Here is an 18,193-nt window from a genome sequence, read left to right on the forward strand (position 1 = left end):
TTAAGGAAGCATCAAACTTCAGGAACAAAACATTACATCTTAGTGAGCCTTAGCGACCACAGGACGCCATCTGGAATTCAGGTGTAAAAGCAACTCCTATCTGCAAAAATATCAACTACTTTTTCGGGAAAAAGAAAAAAATGGGTAAACGTTTCCTTAATTTTAAGCGATTCCTGACATCTTAAGATATCAAAGAAAAGCCACATTTAAAAAAAAAATATATCACACCAATTCCTTTAAACAAACTACACCAAGACACTAAGTAACAGTAGATTAGCCCAGCAACAGAAACAATACACGTTAAACACACATTTATCTGATTTTCACATAGATGGGAATATAATTTACTCACAATTAGTCCATAAAGCTGAGTCAGCTGTAAAAAACGTTTCTCCTGTCATCTTAATACAATGAAATACAGCACTATCTCCAGATTTCAGCATGTTCCAAACCTTAAGATCTACATTTATTTTCTCTCACAGGTTGGCAATTTCTACCCTCTCATAAATTAAAAGCCATCATTACTATAACAGTCAAATATGTAGCTCTAAGAGTGCCTGCAGGCATAACAGTTTAAGTACTTCTCCAGATGTCTATCAGTATCTATACAACATATGGGAAAATAATCTCCTAGAAAACTGATACTACATGTAAAACCTGAAGCATTTGTGAGGTTTAATAGGTATTTTCTTTCTGAAGGCAGTGAAGTTATTTCTTGCCCTACACAGGGTATCCAGAATCAACTAGCGGGTACAGATTCTTTACTTAAGTAATAAAATAGTTCCACAAATGCTTAAAAGCTGGTATTTAGTTTATGTAATTACTGAAGAAGCATGTTTGTCATCAGTGTTTCCCACTACAAATACTCATCTTACCTAAATAGGGAATACAAGGAGTCATCTTCAAGCTGCTGATATAGTCTCTAAGCCTCTTGTAATTATCTTCTTTACTCATAACATACTCAAGCTTTTCAAAGGTGGCTTTATCCTTACGACTCAGCAACTAGAAAAAAAGAAGCCAAACCCAGATGAGTGCTAGGTTTGATGATTATGATTTCTCTATTACTCTTAAAAGCATGGATTTCCACAACCCCTTCCCTCCTTTTTTTTTTTGTAATTGGTTTGTTTTCAAATACAACTACTTCAAAATCAAGGCATTTCCTCAAAGATGAGTACTCAGAGTGCTCAAAATGAGTACTCAAAATGCAGAGTAGTATTTCAGTTGTTAAATTCAAACTATCCTTCTAAAACAATAGCCAAATATGAACTCTAGGGTCCTGGAGGATACTTAATAGGTTCTCATTCTTGAATTGAGAGCTATCTAAACAAACTTTTCCAAAGAATAAAACAATACGATTAAGATCTGGTAAATATCTTTACCTAAGCATCAATTCTAGAAACAATAAATGTAGATTTACACATATCACGTACTTGAAGGTCTGGAAAAGAGTAAGGATTTCCTCCATTTCTCTCTACAGAACACATTATGTACTACACTGCCAACCAGTAACTTTACTGGCTCTTAATATTACCAGAATGCCCACTTCAAATGCAAAACTAAGAGTTATGGATCTCTTTCACTGTCCATTCTGCCTCCATCCCCACTGGTCCTTCCTTTAACAGCAGTAACAGCAACTAGGCTTTCTTCATAAGACTGGGAAAGTAAGTTAAGACATGTTTAAAACATCTAACTGAACTACCACTGCAAAACCCCATTAAAGGTTTAATTTCAATTCAGAGCCAGAATTTAAAGAAGGAAAAAAACCCTGTCTTATTTAAAGTTCCCACTGAACACTTTGGCAGAAGCCTCAATGCTCTAGTCCCTGTGACAATTTTTCCCCTACAAGATACCCAATACTGCATAAATACCAAGGGTCAGATTGCCATATTTTTATGCATATTCCCTTTTCTCTTTCAGTTAAAGATCAACCAGCACGAATATGATAGAAGTGACATGTCCCTTCTGTAAAGCTGTAAACACTCTGTTGAAATAACTGCTCTTCCTACTCACACTGCCTATACCCTAGTCTTCATTAGGATAGCTAATATACCACCAAGCTAAATGCTGACTTTTGGAAGAAAGTCACTTTTTAAAAGTGAATTGTTTGCAAAGGCATGCTTATCTCTGACATTACAGCAATTATTTTACATCTTTAGCTTTGGTTCCAATATTCGGATGAACAGCATCTCATGTTCATTAAAAACACAGACATCTGCCAATTCCAGGACAAGGAAACAGCAGACAGGCATGACTTCTTTCCAATAGAACATGACAAGTTCTACCAATAGAACATGACACATCTTTTGATCTCCTCGTAGACGGTCCCAGTTTAATCAGCCTACATTAGCTTGACTTAAATAATATTCTAAAATATTCTGCCATCATTTGATATCTGGAAGGCTTTTGTAGTTTGCAGATGGGAAGGTAAGACAAGGCTAACACATACAGTAACAGCCTAAATTCAGACTTGAATGAAATTAATGGAATTTTCCTCCAAACATGCTGATCTGCACGATCTTGTTTAAGTTGGATACATTATTTTGGGCTCTGTGAACAATCCCTAAGCAAGCTGATCCTGTATGACTTGCCCTGGACTAACAGTGCAATTCACATCAGGTCTCCACTTCCCACATTCGTGCAGAAAGTACATAGTATGCAACACTATTAAAAGTGTTTGTGTGAGGGCAAGTAAGGACCCAGCAGTTACTTTGCCATTTTTGGAGCTGCTCCTTTTTCTAAATAACTTTGATTCCTCTGTCTCTTATGCTCAAATGATGCACAGAACAGGAAAGAGATGTACATATGCAGAGATAACTAAAGCAAAGGCTGACAGTTTACAGCAGTGGGGCAGGATTCAAAGCATTCCAGACTGGTCTTTGCTTTCCAATTCAACTGTCCCAGTGCTGAAGATGACCTTTGTGAAATGCTATAAAGGAGAGAAGAGGTTTCAGGGTGCTGGCAGAGCAGGGCAGGATTCACGCAGGTTCAGACATTAAATGATTATTTGCTTACATTACCTGAGTTCTCGATGGTCATCTAGACTTCCTTTACATTAAATGGAAAGAAGTAGAAGATTCTAGTCTATGTAATTTCTTGGAAAGTTTCGTAATTCTTTTCAAGTTTTGAACAGGGCAAATCACACTTTAGAAGCATTTATTATTCTCCAGAGTTCTAAGGGTGTGCAGGCAATGAGTGAAACAAATTTCAGACGTACTGTCAGAAGATATGAATTTCATCTTTTTTAGGAACATTAGATTATCAAGCAAATACTTAATGGCTCCCTTCAGCTCTAGATTTTTTTTTTAAGGGACTGAATGCACTTCTGTTATTTTCCCGAGTTTATAAGTTTGCTGATTGCTACCAACTGTCTCAGAGAAGAAGAAATCCTTCCTCGACGAAGGTTTTAGAAGGTTACCATATAACTTACTTAAATGACTTGGTGACTCAAAGAATGGCTTGGTGTGCCTTTCCACATGTTTTTTCTTGCTTTTAAGACAGAGAGAGGCAAAGGCTTAGAATTACTTCAAGAATTTTTAAGTTGAACTTCCAATAGAAAGACATCCCTATCAGTCTGCAGCGCACACTGCTAGGAACTAGGACGCAACTTGAATTTAAAAAGGCTTCTGTAAAATGATGAAAAACAGACATGCCTGGGACTGTATAAGAAATTAATCGTCTCTAGAAACATGGGAGAAGTTCCCTGGCATTCCAGAGGTTGAAAGGGGGGCAAACTTATTAATGGCATAATTATGGTAGTAATTAATATGCTTATATTAATACACTGTTATAGTTGAACCTGTTTGGAGCCACGCACAAAAAAGATTTGGCATCACAGTTACAAAAACTGTTGAGGCATCAATTTGTTGACATGACAAAACCAGAAAAACAACAGCTCTTGAGATCACTTTGAAGAGTTAACTTCATTAGGATTTCCTTAGATGGATTATTGGTATTTTGAAACAATGTCTCATTTAATGGTGCACTTGCAGAACGTGCACAGAATTCTAGATGAGTGTTTTGGCAGGAGTGGATTATATTCAATTTTGGTAACATTTATCCACTGAACATTACCATCTGTCAGCTATGAGACAAAGAAACACCTTTTGCAACATGTGAGGATATGTTGACCTGTCTTCTCAGTGGAAGATCATCTATATATACAGATGCCCGCACAGGAGTATTTCAGCCACCTGATTATTTCTATCACACTTGAGAATGTCACAGTTGATCATTAAAACAGCTGGATAACTACACAATGTGTAGCTGAATCAAGCACAGGATTTTCTCAGCTCTGAGGTATCCTTCAGAGTCATCCTAATGCTCTTCTGATCAAGGTCACAACTACACAAAAATGATACTAATTTCAGTCAAAAAACAGGTGTCAAACAAGAATGTTTCCAAAGAAGAACTGTAGGAAAATCAGACCAACAAACATACTGTGTAATGCAGTTGTTATAGATGTGAAAATAACCCTGAAAACTCTGAGGAAAAACACTAGATTTAGCTATTGGTCAGAGAAACTACAAATCTCTCCATGGAAAGTGAATCAAGAGGTTTCTGGACATCTGCGCTCCATAGCAAAAAGCATTCCAACAGTATAAACCCCTAAATGATTAAAGTATAAGCCACTTTGGCATTCATAATTTTCCAGCGACTAAATACAAAATAACTTCAGGCCAAATTAGAAGCCTCTGCGTTTAGCAGAATATGCAGGGAACTATTTTTCAAAGGAAAATACTTATAAGCCAGAATGGAAAGAAAACTTGACAGGAAACCATAGACCTAAGAAGCAATAGGAGAATTATGTACACAGTACAAGATTAAAAGTATCTGTAGTAATTATTGCATCCTTCAAAACAAGCTATGGAATGCTATATCCTCCTATGAACAAATACTCCCCCCTTCGTTGTCCTGCTGCTCACTTACCGCCCATGTTTTCGTCAGCCTGAAGATCGGAGCACTCTGTAGGCCCGACACAACTGCCATGAGAGCGTGCAGATTGTTCAGCTCGTACAGTTTCTGAGGACAGAAATACAGACAATAAAAAACCAACAACATTCCAAGTGCTGTCCATTATGGATACAGAATAAATAATCTCAAAATGAAGAAATCCTGCATGTTCTCTGGGGAAGAGTCAGTTACAGTGAACTGCTGATCACCTTTTATGGCACCTCCTAAATTCTCATTACTGCACCTATACAGGTTCAGATGAGCCTACTTCATCTGTTTCACAGTCTAAGAGAGCTCTTCTGAAAAAAAAAAAAAAAAAAAAGAGTCTGTAAAAGCACACACCTTGGGGCATATTACCAGATGTACCAGAAATACTCTGACAATCAAACCAGTGAATTCCATTCATAGCATTCAATGGAATTTCAGAACTTAACGTGCTGTAAAGCGTAACCCAGTTGTGAAAGATGTAATCGTGGCAGTAATTAATACTGTAAATGCAACTGGCACTGCAGATTCATGTAGCTACCAAGACTGCATCAAAACACCCAAAAATATTGTTTCAGGATGAAATCAAGCAGGTAGATGTCAAACACCATGCACATGGAGTACTCCTCTCACTGAAAGACAATTTTTGGTGTATGACAACAGAAACCAACCAGCAGAAAGGAACGATGAAATAGAAACTGAATGCAGAAAACATCAAGCTAAAAGAATTGTATTAGAAACTCTGAAAAAAACATTGTGCGTGATTGCATTTTCTTACATATTTGGAATTTGCCTCTCCTTTTTTTTCCCCTTTGTCTCCAAACCCTTCAATCTGCCTTGGCCAATTAACTGCTGGCAGTACTGTTACAGCAGCTTTAAAACAGCCCAGAAGCAAATATTGTTCCTTAAGCTCCTGTGCAATATCAATTATTGTGATAGCAATGAGCACCCAGAGCACTGAACTACATTCAGGGATTTTCAGAGGAGCACACAAACTCAGGTTTTATCCCAACAAAAAGACGATGGACACTCAATCACAGTATTGCAAATCCTGTTTAATCTGTTTGAAAAATTCACTAAGGTAGGTTAGGATTCCAGCTAGAAACAATACAATAATATAAGGAACGCCTACTATTCAAGGAATGGTGGAAATCGTTTTTCCTCCTTTAAACTCATCTTACCCATCTTTCCTTGATTAGGAGGCCTTTCACAAGACAACAGGAAAAAAAGTAGACTAATTTGATTCTGGATAAATGCTGAGTATCAGAGGAGACTATACATATATGTATGTATATGTATGTTTTGGCCTCCTATATATGGGAGGCCAAAAGCGACCCTGCAAGGATGGTTTTCTAGGTAGCTGTTTTGGAGCAGGGCCAATAATTATCTCTCCACTGAGCGTGCTGCCAGGAGCTAACAGCATTTTACAGAACAACGTCCTCAGGTGGAAATGCCATATTTTAACGTCTACTGCCAGGTCACCCTAGCAGCAATTTCAGCCTGGGTGCCCAGCACCCTACTGTTCCAGCAAGTCTACTGATGAATGAGAGTCTTCCCACACCTACGGAACAAGGGTTCCCCTCTCCTCATCCACTTTCAAGGGGATTCTTTAGTAACCTGGTTTGAGTACACAGAAGTCAGCATTTGTTGACCCTTTTCTTATTAACGTCAGTCCAAATGGCTTTCAGGAAGATATCACAGGATGAGAGCTCTAAAACATTTCCTGAGCTCAGGAGTGCTTTTGGAACAATATTATTACGTTGACAATATTTGTGCCACAATTGGAATAAGAGATAACAGATCCTTTTCTTCCAAAAGTAAAAGCAAAGAAGCTATTTCTGTTCTGATTGGGGTTCTTTGAACTGATTCCATACATCATTTAGGTTTAACCATACCAGAAAACTCAGCCAGTAAATTATAGCATCTAAATAAACAGGATTTTAAATAAGGCATCATAGCGTTTCCTTAGCTAAGCCATTTTTGTCAAGGATGGCTGCCATTTTAGGACTTTGTCAGTATTTGACAACTCTGTTTCATGCACAAGACAAACAGCTATTCATGTCAACAGATACAACCACAGCTAAACCAGGTATCAAATAAATATTTACCCACCTGTATTTTTGAACTAACCAAGTTAAATATAATAAGTGTCATCATGGTGAATCCCACAACCCCCACATCCTCATCCAAATTCTTACCTTCGCAGTTTTAATATAGTGGCTCAGAACCTCAGCTCTTATTTTTAAAGTCTGTGCATGCAGAATCTCTCTAACAACCCAGAAGCTTACCTGAAAAGGATAAAATTTGCCTTTTTAAAATACAGAGCTTCAACATTACACTTTTAATATTTTTATTTCAAGAGTAATACATTAAAAGCCTCACAGCATTCAACTTCCACATATAAAGTGAATACATACTAGAAGATGCAATCGCTTATATTATCAAATCCTAATCAATATAATCCAGATAACTAATAAAAAGATTTCTTCAAAGTGTTTTTTACCCTGTTATTCTGCTCATTCCTACCCAAGACACCTTCTACCATTACACGGTGGAGCAGTTTCTTAAATTAAATTAATCAATCCAAGTTATGTTTAGAATTGAAATTTCACCTTGTTACTCTGCTCACCTTTCCCATTGAAAACTGGTAGCCATGCTCTCCAATATTTGGTTGGAGAGTGCATGTTCTGGTCCCTGCTTTGCTCAGGAAGCGTGTGGGTGGCTAGAACGGGTCTTTGTAAAATCTGTCACATTAGTTAGTTGGGATCTGTTTTTCTGAAGAGGAAAACCCTTCTGCTGCCAGTACATGTCTGTACCCTCTGCAGAATCAGTTACACACAATCCATGTAGACAGACTCCGTTTCAGGGTAAGTTTGAGCATGAGATCTCACAGACAAAGCAAACAGCAAAAACTCTGAAACGTCAAAGAATATTCTCCCATGAAAATAAAATAATGAAGAAATTTTATTAAGAGAGCCTACAGAATGCAGGAATATAAAAATGAAAATTCAGTTTCATCCTTCGGTTTTGCTGTGCTACAACTCCAAAACTGCACCACCCAACTTTCAGATACAGCTTCAACCACAGCTCACTGACATCCCCGAATTCTCAACACCTCTAAAACCAAAAATCAGACCAGTATCACCTGAATAAAATTGGGAGATAATTAAGGAAGGTTCTGCTAAAACCTGGGGTTTATAGTTCGTAATCTTTGCACTGGCTACACCAACTCCCTGCTAACGCACAGGACACCACCATACTCACTAATGAAATTTTACAGGAGTAACTTCCCCGTTGTACAAAAATGGCTGTTTGAGTCAGCACACTATGAAGGATGCTTGCTGCATTTCATAGCTACACGAACGCTTCTTCAAAGCTGTACTTTGAAAATGTTTTACTAGGATGGCTCAATTCTAATCTTCTCTCTCCTCTGCTCTCCCTATGCCCTCTGCCCTCAAATGCTTTAGCACGAAGAAGAACGATAGCAAATAAACACCTTAAAAACTGTAACAAAACAGGAGAAATGAATTAGTGAATGTTAACAAATACTGCAGATACTGTTCATGGACTTATTACAAATCAGGAAAAAAATGATACTATTAGCAAGATGCAGCGTGACTGATACTTAGAAAATAACTTCTGAAGAAATGTACGCTCTCATACGTAAACATCTTTCAACCCGTCACGCTGTTATGATTAAGAGTGATGCTAAACTGCTTCTTGTAAACCAACTCTGCATATGTAGTCAGGCTCCCGCCCAAAACTTCAATTAAAAAATTAAATATCCTGTTTATTATGTTTCACCTTGTATAGTACATCAGTTCTTTACGCAGGATAGTACAAGAAGATCCACACCTCCAAAAGAATTACAGTTTCAGTGAAGTTAGTGACCTGACGAGAACTGGGATGTCAAAACACAACAGCAATTTGGAACCAGAAAATGGAAGAATTACACAAAAACCACAGAAAAGCCCACAAACATCTTGCATAACAATTGCTTCCCTTTGTGCTGTTTGGGTACAGCTAAATTAGCCAGGAAGGAATTAGCTATGGAGCTCAGTTTTCTTTTTCCTCTCTTTCTTCTTCCTTTTCTTTTCTTTCCTTTTTTTTTTTAAAAAATAAAGTATTTCCAGATACACTGCTACCCTGACAAATATAAAAAATGGTTCTGTGCAAACAGCATTATCGTAAAATACGCAAGAACTGAATAAGTACATGCAGCTCTTCAAAATATTGTCAGAAAAGTTAAACATGAGTTTGATGTTCGGCTAAAGTTGCACACCTTGAGGAAACCAGTGTTTCCCCTGACCAATGAACAGGTTTTTAATGAGATGCTTTTCCTTTGAAAATCAAGGGAACATACATTTTTAACATATTTTCATATCATAAAGAATCAGGTAGACAACACACGTATGGCTGTGCCTTAAAATCCCAGATCTCTTCAGTCTCAGGTTGACAAAGCCTCAGCAAAACAGGAGCGTGCTTGCAGTAGGCCAGACTATGAAATGCTTGCTCCAAACACAGAGCAACACTCCATCATTTCCGAGAGGATGAGAAGACAAGCCAACTACTGTGTTGGCTCTGACTCCTTTGGAATTTCATGGGTATCACTGTGACAGAAGCGCCGTGCTGCACAAGCACTGCTGTTTACTCAAAGCAGCCTGGGTTCCATCCCAGTCCCAACCACACTCAGTCTTAGCACTTCCAAGTTGTTGCAGGAAAAACAAATCAGGACAAAGCGCAAAGCTCTCTTCGAAGCTCAGAGCCGTCCAGTCTCTTCAGGGACACAGTAAGCAGGAGCTAAAGAATTAAACACAATTATTTCCACTCCAACCGCCTCCACTCCTCTTTGCCTTTATACTGGCACTGATGGTTTTGGCTCATCTTGTCTATTCACGACTATCTTTAGACAGCACCAATGTACTGCAAATATTGAAACAAACAAAGTAAACCCTTTTATTTCGATTGGCTATTTTTTTATTTTATCCAGGTTTGTGCTTCACATAAATCTTATGCATTTGTATCATATATATTTGGTGAGTATTTTGCTTCAAGTCCTCTCTCACAGCAGTTTAATGTTATTTCTCATACTATCCCACCAATATCAGTCAGACGATGCACAGCCTCTGGGCATCAATGCCTTTGATACCAGTTCAAGATAGCATTTAGCCTTTGACATAATTTGTGTATTTATATTCTTGCCTATTTAGGCCAACATAGAAAAACATGCTTAACTTTTGAACGTATCTTGTCTTGAATCAGAGCTTAAGCTATTCAATTATCCCATGTTTGCCTCATCTGAAATGATGATTTTGTTGCACTGGTGCTCTTACGTTCACAGTCATTGGTTCAAAACTAATCGTGCTATCTGTGCTAATCAGCAGATAGCAAATTCAACACTGTCTCTTTAAAGGGACTTTCTGGATCATTAAATACATACATCTGCTGAAAACATCGTCATGCTACACAAAAACCACGTACATAAGCCAGACAGCAGTGACTTTGCATCATGAGAGCCAAGCTAGAACCCCTTTCTTGTTTTGGTTTGTTTTCAAGGCAGCACATGAACCTCTTCCCTGCTCCATTTTTTAGTTTCTGATATCCCTAGTAGAATTTCACTATCCCACTTCACTGCAACTCTGCAGCACTACAATATTAAAGACAAACTTCCTCTCCCACATAATGGTTGCATTTGGCTTTTAAAAAAAACCCAACAAACCACAGTTTTGCAGAGTTAATAAAATAAAGTTTGCCTAAATTTGCCTGCCTGAAAGATGGATCTTTTGCTTTACAATTGTTCCAATGTATTGAATCCAGTTAACAAGCTTCTCTAATACATTAAGCTCTTGACAGCACAGTTCCACCCCCATTTAAATTAAAACCTCAAGAAAGAGGTTTTTAACGCAGAGAATTTTATAAACAGAGAGAAGAGTTACCTTTATATAAGCTACAAACATTTTCACATTGGTGCCATTTTCAAAATGGAAACAATGATGATTTAGTAAGTACGCAAACTGCGTGATTTTGCACTCTGACAGATTTGCAAGTTGCAAAAGTTCCATACAAGCACACAACTAAATTTCAGAAGAAAGCTGCAAACGGCAGAGATGGAGGTTTTAAAAAGTTATGCAAAGAATTTACGTATTTAAAACCAATACTTAATAGTACATTTGTAGATCTAAGGAGTACCACACAGCTATGTATTCTTCAAGAATAAGAATAAGGGTCCTGGCACGGAATGATGCAATTGATTTCTCTTCCCTGAACTCGATCTGTTTTTACAGGCGCCACATGTAATTTTCACATAATTAATGCTGGAAATACCCTGCTTCAATCTCAGTGGACTGCAATCAACTGCACATAATCGCTGCCATTTCCAAAACACTATCAGCAGATCAATTTGCTGTGAAGCAGCTGTTAGTGATTTAATATTCTCTTTACTTACAAAGTGAGAGCTGTTCATGATCTTCTTTTGGCAAGCGGGGGAAAAGGAAAGAGACAGATGCTCAATGCATAACTTAAACTCAGTGAAATTTCAAAGGTTAACAAAAGTTTGATGAAATGTAATCCTGCCTGATAAAGCCAAAAGTCACAATGATTTTCCTGATTACTTATTAGAGGCCTAAGCATTAGAACCCCCAGGTAAGTGGGGCAGGTGTCCAAAAGGAACCGCACTCTGCCGAGCAAGCACGTGGGGTAGAACTGAATGCCAATAAGGCAAACCAGGCTAGGAGGTGAAAATTGCTATCCCACAGCAGTTCTGGGGTTTCACTGCTTCTGAAGGGATGGTGAATCCAAAGATGACATTACTATTGGAACGAGCAACTCCTCTGCACTGATACATTTGGAAGTGTAGGGCCACACCACATCCAAAGTTGTTCAGAGTACTCTCTCAGTAAGTCAAAAGTTGAGGCGCTAATGTGGATAATAAGAACTCATGACTGAAATAATACTCGCCTCTTCTGCTCCCCCACATTCCGTCCTGTCTCCCCCATACAAAGGTAAGACTGACTACTTTCCTTGGTGCCAGAATGAAGGCTGAGGTAACTCTCTGGAAGAGCTTCTTGGAAGGGCTCTGTCCCTCAGCCACCAAAGCTGCAGGCAGCAGCTTCCCAGAAAACTGCTTAGAGGCAAATTAACCCACTGTCTGAGCAGCCGTTGAATAGCTGGACTGCCTGCCTCTTTATTACCTATTCTTTGACTCTTCAAGGCAGAGTGTCTCCTACAGGCTACTATGACTCCTCTAGCAAAGTTTTTCAAATGACACCTTAAAGAGAGCAGAAACAAACAAGTAAAAAGAAGACCTAGAAATGCCTCAAAATCTTTGGGCTGTAAATACAGTCCAAGAGACAGGCTAAGCGCTGTGGCACCTGAAGGAAATGGTGCCAACAATGCGAAAAACAGAAGGAGATGCTACTTGTCCTGTTTCAGGTAATTTAATGGTGAATTTCAATGGCTCCAAGTACTTGCTGGCTGTCTGTTAAAAAAAAAAAAAAAATCCTTTTTCATTTCTTGAACCATAATCAATGGAACACAGCCTCAAACTGGCCTGTCTTTATTGCAGTGGTGACTCCACAGAACTCACTGGCACAGCAGAGATATGCTCTGGATTTTGCCCCAACTCTTGTTTCAGGGGCATCTCAAGGACAATTTTAATTTCCAGCAACGTATTTCCTTTAGGCGTTAAAAGCGGCAACAACAGGCATCTGAGTAAGGGAGTCTTCTGTAGCAGCCAATGCAACATCTGAAACCCAGTAAGGAAATGAAAGCCAGGAAGCGATCCTGCCAGCATAGGTCTTTGTTGGAGCTTAAAGATGACAGAAAACAAAATTTTCCAGATATTAAGAAGACTTAAGAAATCATTAGCAAAGGTATTTACAGTAAAGGAATCTGTCAGCTGACAGAGAGGCACATCCAACTCTTATGGCTGTAGAGAAAGTGCATAAATAGAGTGATGCTTAATTACAAACCCTATGACAAGAAAATCTGCACCTATATTTGTGTATATCAATACAGTGACATCCAAATAGAACCATAAACCACGCATCATGGCACCTGTCTTAAAGGTAATGTATTCTGTTTGGATGTCTATTGCTTTTCTGGCATTCCAGAAAAACAAGCTCCAGAAATGGGAAGTCCACTAATAAGTCTTAGTCCCTTTCTGGCTGCATCATTTCTAGTGAGGGCTTTGGATACAAAGCCAAAGGGAAGAAGGGAGGGAGAGAACAGCATATGAAACTCTGCTGACTGGCTTTGAGCAGTTGTCCAAGTGTTGCATTTCATTCAAGCTTCCTTGTTACAATACTGAAAAAAAATAAACAGCAACATGGTTCTTTCAGTCCACTGGAATACACTGAACAAGCTCAGACACTACAGACCTTTCAGAGTCACCTAGTTTCACAATTCCATTCAGACTGACCTGTCTTTCAAACAAAAATAAAAATCCCTTGAAACAAAGGAAGCATAGCAGAAAAAGGAAATTAAGGCAGATGAAAAAGCCAGTGACTGAACAATCACCTAATGCGTGCTCTGTGGTAACCAAAATACATGAGGTTCCCCTTAGCAGCCATCACTGCTTTCCAGGAAAACGACTACCAACTACTATGAAGAAATGTATTACTGAGAGGCAGGTATTTTTAACATTCCTTTCTCCTCACTGCCTTTGTTGCACACACAAGGCCAGTTTTTTGCATGGATTTTTATAAAAGCTAAGACTGAACAAACCCAAGATTATCACCCATCAATTAATAACCTAGTGAACTGGTTTGGCAAGTGTTCCACAGAGTTAAGGACAGAAACATTCCTTAAAATCCAAAATGATCACAAAACCAAAGTCATTAGAATGAATAAGAAGGGGAGACTTAAGATTACAAAATAAACTAATAGGATTTTGCCAGCATGACCGAATTCCTGCATGTTAATCTAAAAATACTGCGTTTATGGTGGTGGTGGGGAAGCACTTTACATTTTCTTGTTTCATCAATAATTGATTTAAACAAAAGTTAAACATTTCAAACAAAGCCACTGCTATGTCTTCAGTACAGTCTTCACCTTGCTGTACATCTTGAAGACAAGGGACTCCTTATGGCAGATACTTTAAGTTTTGAAGTAATCAGCTGTGATCAGTAATAAAAGTGATGTGCCAGAACACTTAATTCCCCAGACTTTAAACATGCACATGTAATGACACTGGAAAAAATAACTCACGTGATTGAATCTTCTGGTGAAAGCAACAGCATTTGGTGCAGAACTGTATTTCTCTTTTTTATTCCAGCCACAGCTTGCCAGCTCCTGGGAGAACAAGGGTGAAAGGTAATTTTTTTAATTAGCGCGTAACAGGCACGCAGAGCCAAGAGTACAGAGTGAGAAAGCCTAGTTTCCAAGTGACTTTTCAGAGCAATAATACGTTGAAGTTAAAAACATATAGTTAGACTTTTTCTCATTTCTTCTGTAAACGGAGATGCCACAAGTGTCATGTACCAATTTATTCGAATTATTAGATTTTTATATTCATCTTTTGATGGATTAGAGACTTTTTCAAAAAAATTCAGCTCTTATTAGAAACCAGTGAAATAATTCAAGATCCATTTTGTTACTGTAGAAAATCCTGCTTTAACTGTGAATCTGAGCTAGGGAGACCAGCACGTTCTTTTGGTTTTAACTGCTTTCTGAAAATATTTAAAGTCTACTGAGAAGATACACATCATCAACTCAATTTAGACACGTCCCATTATTTTAACCTATCACGTTGCAGTAAAGAAATACTAGAATCGTCACGTTTTGCAGCAACAGTACAAGAAACACTAATTCCAGTTTTCCCTCCCAAAGGAGCCAATTTTATTTCAAGTTGAACAATACTTAAGAAAATAGTTTTGTGGAGTAAAAAGGGGCAAGGAGGCTTACTTCAAAAAAACAAGTCATATAGTTCCTTGAGTCACCCTAAAATACGGAGGCTTCAACAATTAACAAATCACTTCTGTAAGGCCTGGAAAAGCCTTAATTTTATGACATAGTTACAACAGCTCTTACTTGTCTGTAAAACTTATTCAGCAGTTGGGCGATTACACCATCTTACCTGGTACTTCCTACCACTTAATACACAGTTTTAACTAAGATCATAAAAACCTAAATGTACCAATGAGCTCTCCTGTTTGTATATAACAGCAAACAATAGATGCAAATAGATCCAGCACATAACCTATTCCACGGTGCTACAATGAAAAATATCCAACACAAAGATAGCTTAACTATTAAAGTGGCATAAGAGCGAAGTACAGGCTTTAAGTTTATTCATTCATGCTTGCATTTCACATTGCCCACTCTGAAGGATTTTCAGTTTTATCACCACACTGAGAGCTATGCACCGGGACCAGCAGTGCTATGTATGTCCAGCTACCAAGTGATGTAATATGATTCAACATGCAATCAAAATTATGCCATTTAAGACAGTCATAGATCAAAAAGAATTTGCTATCCAGAAATTCTAAATTCTAAAGGTTTCATTTTTGTTTTTAATCAGGAATTTCTTAACGTCTTTTCAATCAAAGTCCCAAAACTACTAATGAGCCTTGTGCCAGTTCAGAGACTGCAAATTCCTTCACTTGTTGAAGTTTGTGGCATGCTGGTAGTGGTTAGAGAAGACTCCACAGGCGCTGGGAAGAATGTGGAGCCACTAGCTTTTTATTCAGGCCTATTCCTTCAAATTTCACTAGGAAGTTCTGCCACCAAACCCCCAATGGAAAACACGAGCATATTCAGCACAGGGATGCACACGCCCATCTCTTTACATCTGCACACATCAACGACTACGCATAAGACAATCAGGCAGCCCTGAGCGGCTACCTGAAGAGAGGAAGAGAGGACCAACAGAGAATGAAGACATCTGTGACACTTTTGTTTATATCTCTACCCCTCTGCATCTCCTAGTGCTGCAGCTTCCATTGGGATAACAATCACAGCTCTGCACTTGGGAGAATATAGGCTGATTCATCTTTATTGGCACGTGATGATTATACTTCCTTGACAGCAGAAAAAAATGGCTGCCATCACAAGTTTGGAGAAAGTATGGCACTTTCTTAATAATTCAGGGCATATCTGTATACTTTTCCAATCCTCACTACTCAGTAAAAGCAGCGATGACGCCAGGGGGCACTGTATGTCCGAGAGCTTACATGGTGCAGACATCAGAAGTGGACCTGACTTAGCTGGCACAGAGGTTTGTGGCACTGACATGGTTAGCAACAGAAACGGTCATTTTAAGTAAAAAACATTAACAAGAATCTTTAGATAAGTAACAGTACTAACATTAAGGTCAAATTTATATTTATACACTCAAAACTAGAGGTCCAATATGTCACTCAGGCTGCGAACTATATGTATATATACTTTTGTTATTGGAAAGAAGAGGTCTCCCTGTTTTGACAGACTACTTAGGACAACTGAAGCCTCTGCTCCAACAAAATCTTGAGATTTTTGCTGTCTGAATGGAGAGAGGAAGCGGCAACTGGCAGAGAATAAACATTTTTGGTAATTTATTTTGTTTCCCAAAAATTAAATTGGACTTTCATCTCCAGTTATTTTAAAAATTAAGCATCTTGGAATAAGTCTCTCAGAACTCTTATTTGGGAAAACAAACAAAAACCCATTAAAGGCTAAAAATATGAATTCCTACATCATTCTACAGATTTTTGGAAGTAGACAGAGATTAACAGCCTGTTTAACAAAGATTTGTTGGTGCGTTACAACAATCTATTATAAACACACAATTTTTCAATCTTGGCACAACAGGAAAGATTTTGTTCATCATCTCCAACCACACATAGAGATGAGAGCTGTGAAATGCGATTCTAAATAAGAGTATCTACGGGCATTGATACAAAAAACCAAATTCTGTCAATGCCTTTTAGTCACTCATTAAAGCCTCCATTTAGATGCCCTTTTACACAGGAGCAATCAGCTCAACACCATTTTGTTTTCCACTTACAAATTCACCAATGTTTGAGTGTATATGTCAAGCCACATGTAAAGATTTACAACTTGAATCAAGATACGGCACACAGTCTGGTAGACACTGGGGAAAAAAAAAAAACAAACTTGGAAACCTACAGCATTTCATTACTCTGCTGTCAAGACACCTTTAGGCAAACTAAGTGTTCCACCTCTGTTTTCCTCATCTGCAAAAGAGGAGGAAAGGATTTCAGTTGTGTCTAGCTTTTCCAGACCTGAGAGTTAATCTGTATGCCCCTTTTCACACAGGGGATTAAACACCTTTTAGAAGCGGATCAGATAAAAGACGACAGACCCGTGCCTACCTGTGAGGGAGCACTGACAGGCAGATCATACTCCCACGCTGTCAGTGCCTTCAACTGCTTTTCTGCAAGCACTTGACAAGTGTCAAACAGCTCCCCTTCCTCCAAGGGATATTTTTCTAGTGAAGGCATTGCATGAATTTTTCTTATTCAGCACAAGCAGATTTCTCACAAGGAGTTACACTCTAGACATTCACCTGCTCTCTTCTGGTTTTTCTTTTAGATAAGTTTCATTATTTCATTCTGTTTTCTCTCTTTATGGCTTACAATAACTATCTAGAACAGCCAAGAAAATTTTATGTGCATTCTTGACACGTCTTCTCATCTCCCAGAGACTTTCTGTAGGTCTGCTCACACAACAGTCCAGCACACAGGAGCATGAAAAGAGTAAGAAGTTACAAGCTATAGGTACTGGATCACTGCTGCCATCTCTAACTTGCTTGCTTGCTTCCTTGTTGTTCACACAAGTGACTGCCCACCCTGCACAGTGCTGGAAGCAGACTGCAAAGAACAAACTACCATCAACCTCGAGCAGTGGAATTTCTTTATCAGCAGGTCATTAGTAAAAGTCTTAACTGGTTAAATTGGTGGTTTGATTTTTCAATATCCACTCCTTTGAAGCTCAGTGCAACAAGAAATGAGGCACTACATAAAAGCACCCAAAACCTATCCAATTTCAGCACTGGGGGTGGGGGAAAAACTAGACAGCGGTAATGCTTAACATTAGAAAAAGCAGTACACAAACACACTTATGAGGAAAATATTTAAATGACTCAGATAAAAGGGTAAAATGCTTTAAAGTTTTGAAAAAGAGATATCCTATTAGAAGATCAGGATAAACATATCCTGCCAATCAAAAAGACTCTAAGGATGCCCAACTAAAAAAAAACTAGAGAGATCAAATGGGAGGCTTTTCGAAGGATTTAAAACAAACAAACAAACAAAAAACC

The 18,193-nt window shown here is 38.4% G+C and overlaps 1 protein-coding gene across 6 annotated transcripts in view; it reads right to left on the reverse strand.

The window, feature by feature from the left end:
• RALGPS2 (Ral GEF with PH domain and SH3 binding motif 2) overlaps positions 1-18,193 on the reverse strand; it is a 116,538-nt gene that overhangs the window by 60,492 nt on the left and 37,853 nt on the right. For 4 of the 6 annotated variants that reach the window (XM_054072706.1, XM_054072710.1, XM_054072705.1 and 1 more), the window contains 5 exons: positions 14,143-14,226; positions 7,134-7,223; positions 4,927-5,019; positions 876-1,002; positions 353-376 (listed from right to left, as the gene is read on the reverse strand). In XM_054072706.1, coding sequence (XP_053928681.1) covers positions 353-376; positions 876-1,002; positions 4,927-5,019; positions 7,134-7,223; positions 14,143-14,226 — 418 coding nt within the window. The remainder of the gene's footprint in view (positions 1-352; positions 377-875; positions 1,003-4,926; positions 5,020-7,133; positions 7,224-14,142; positions 14,227-18,193) is intronic. The other 2 variants (XM_054072711.1, XM_054072709.1) reach the window with 1 other exon arrangement.

The sequence above is a fragment of the Cuculus canorus genome, chromosome 8, assembly GCF_017976375.1.
Source record: "Cuculus canorus isolate bCucCan1 chromosome 8, bCucCan1.pri, whole genome shotgun sequence".
Classification (NCBI taxonomy): Eukaryota; Metazoa; Chordata; class Aves; order Cuculiformes; family Cuculidae; genus Cuculus; species Cuculus canorus.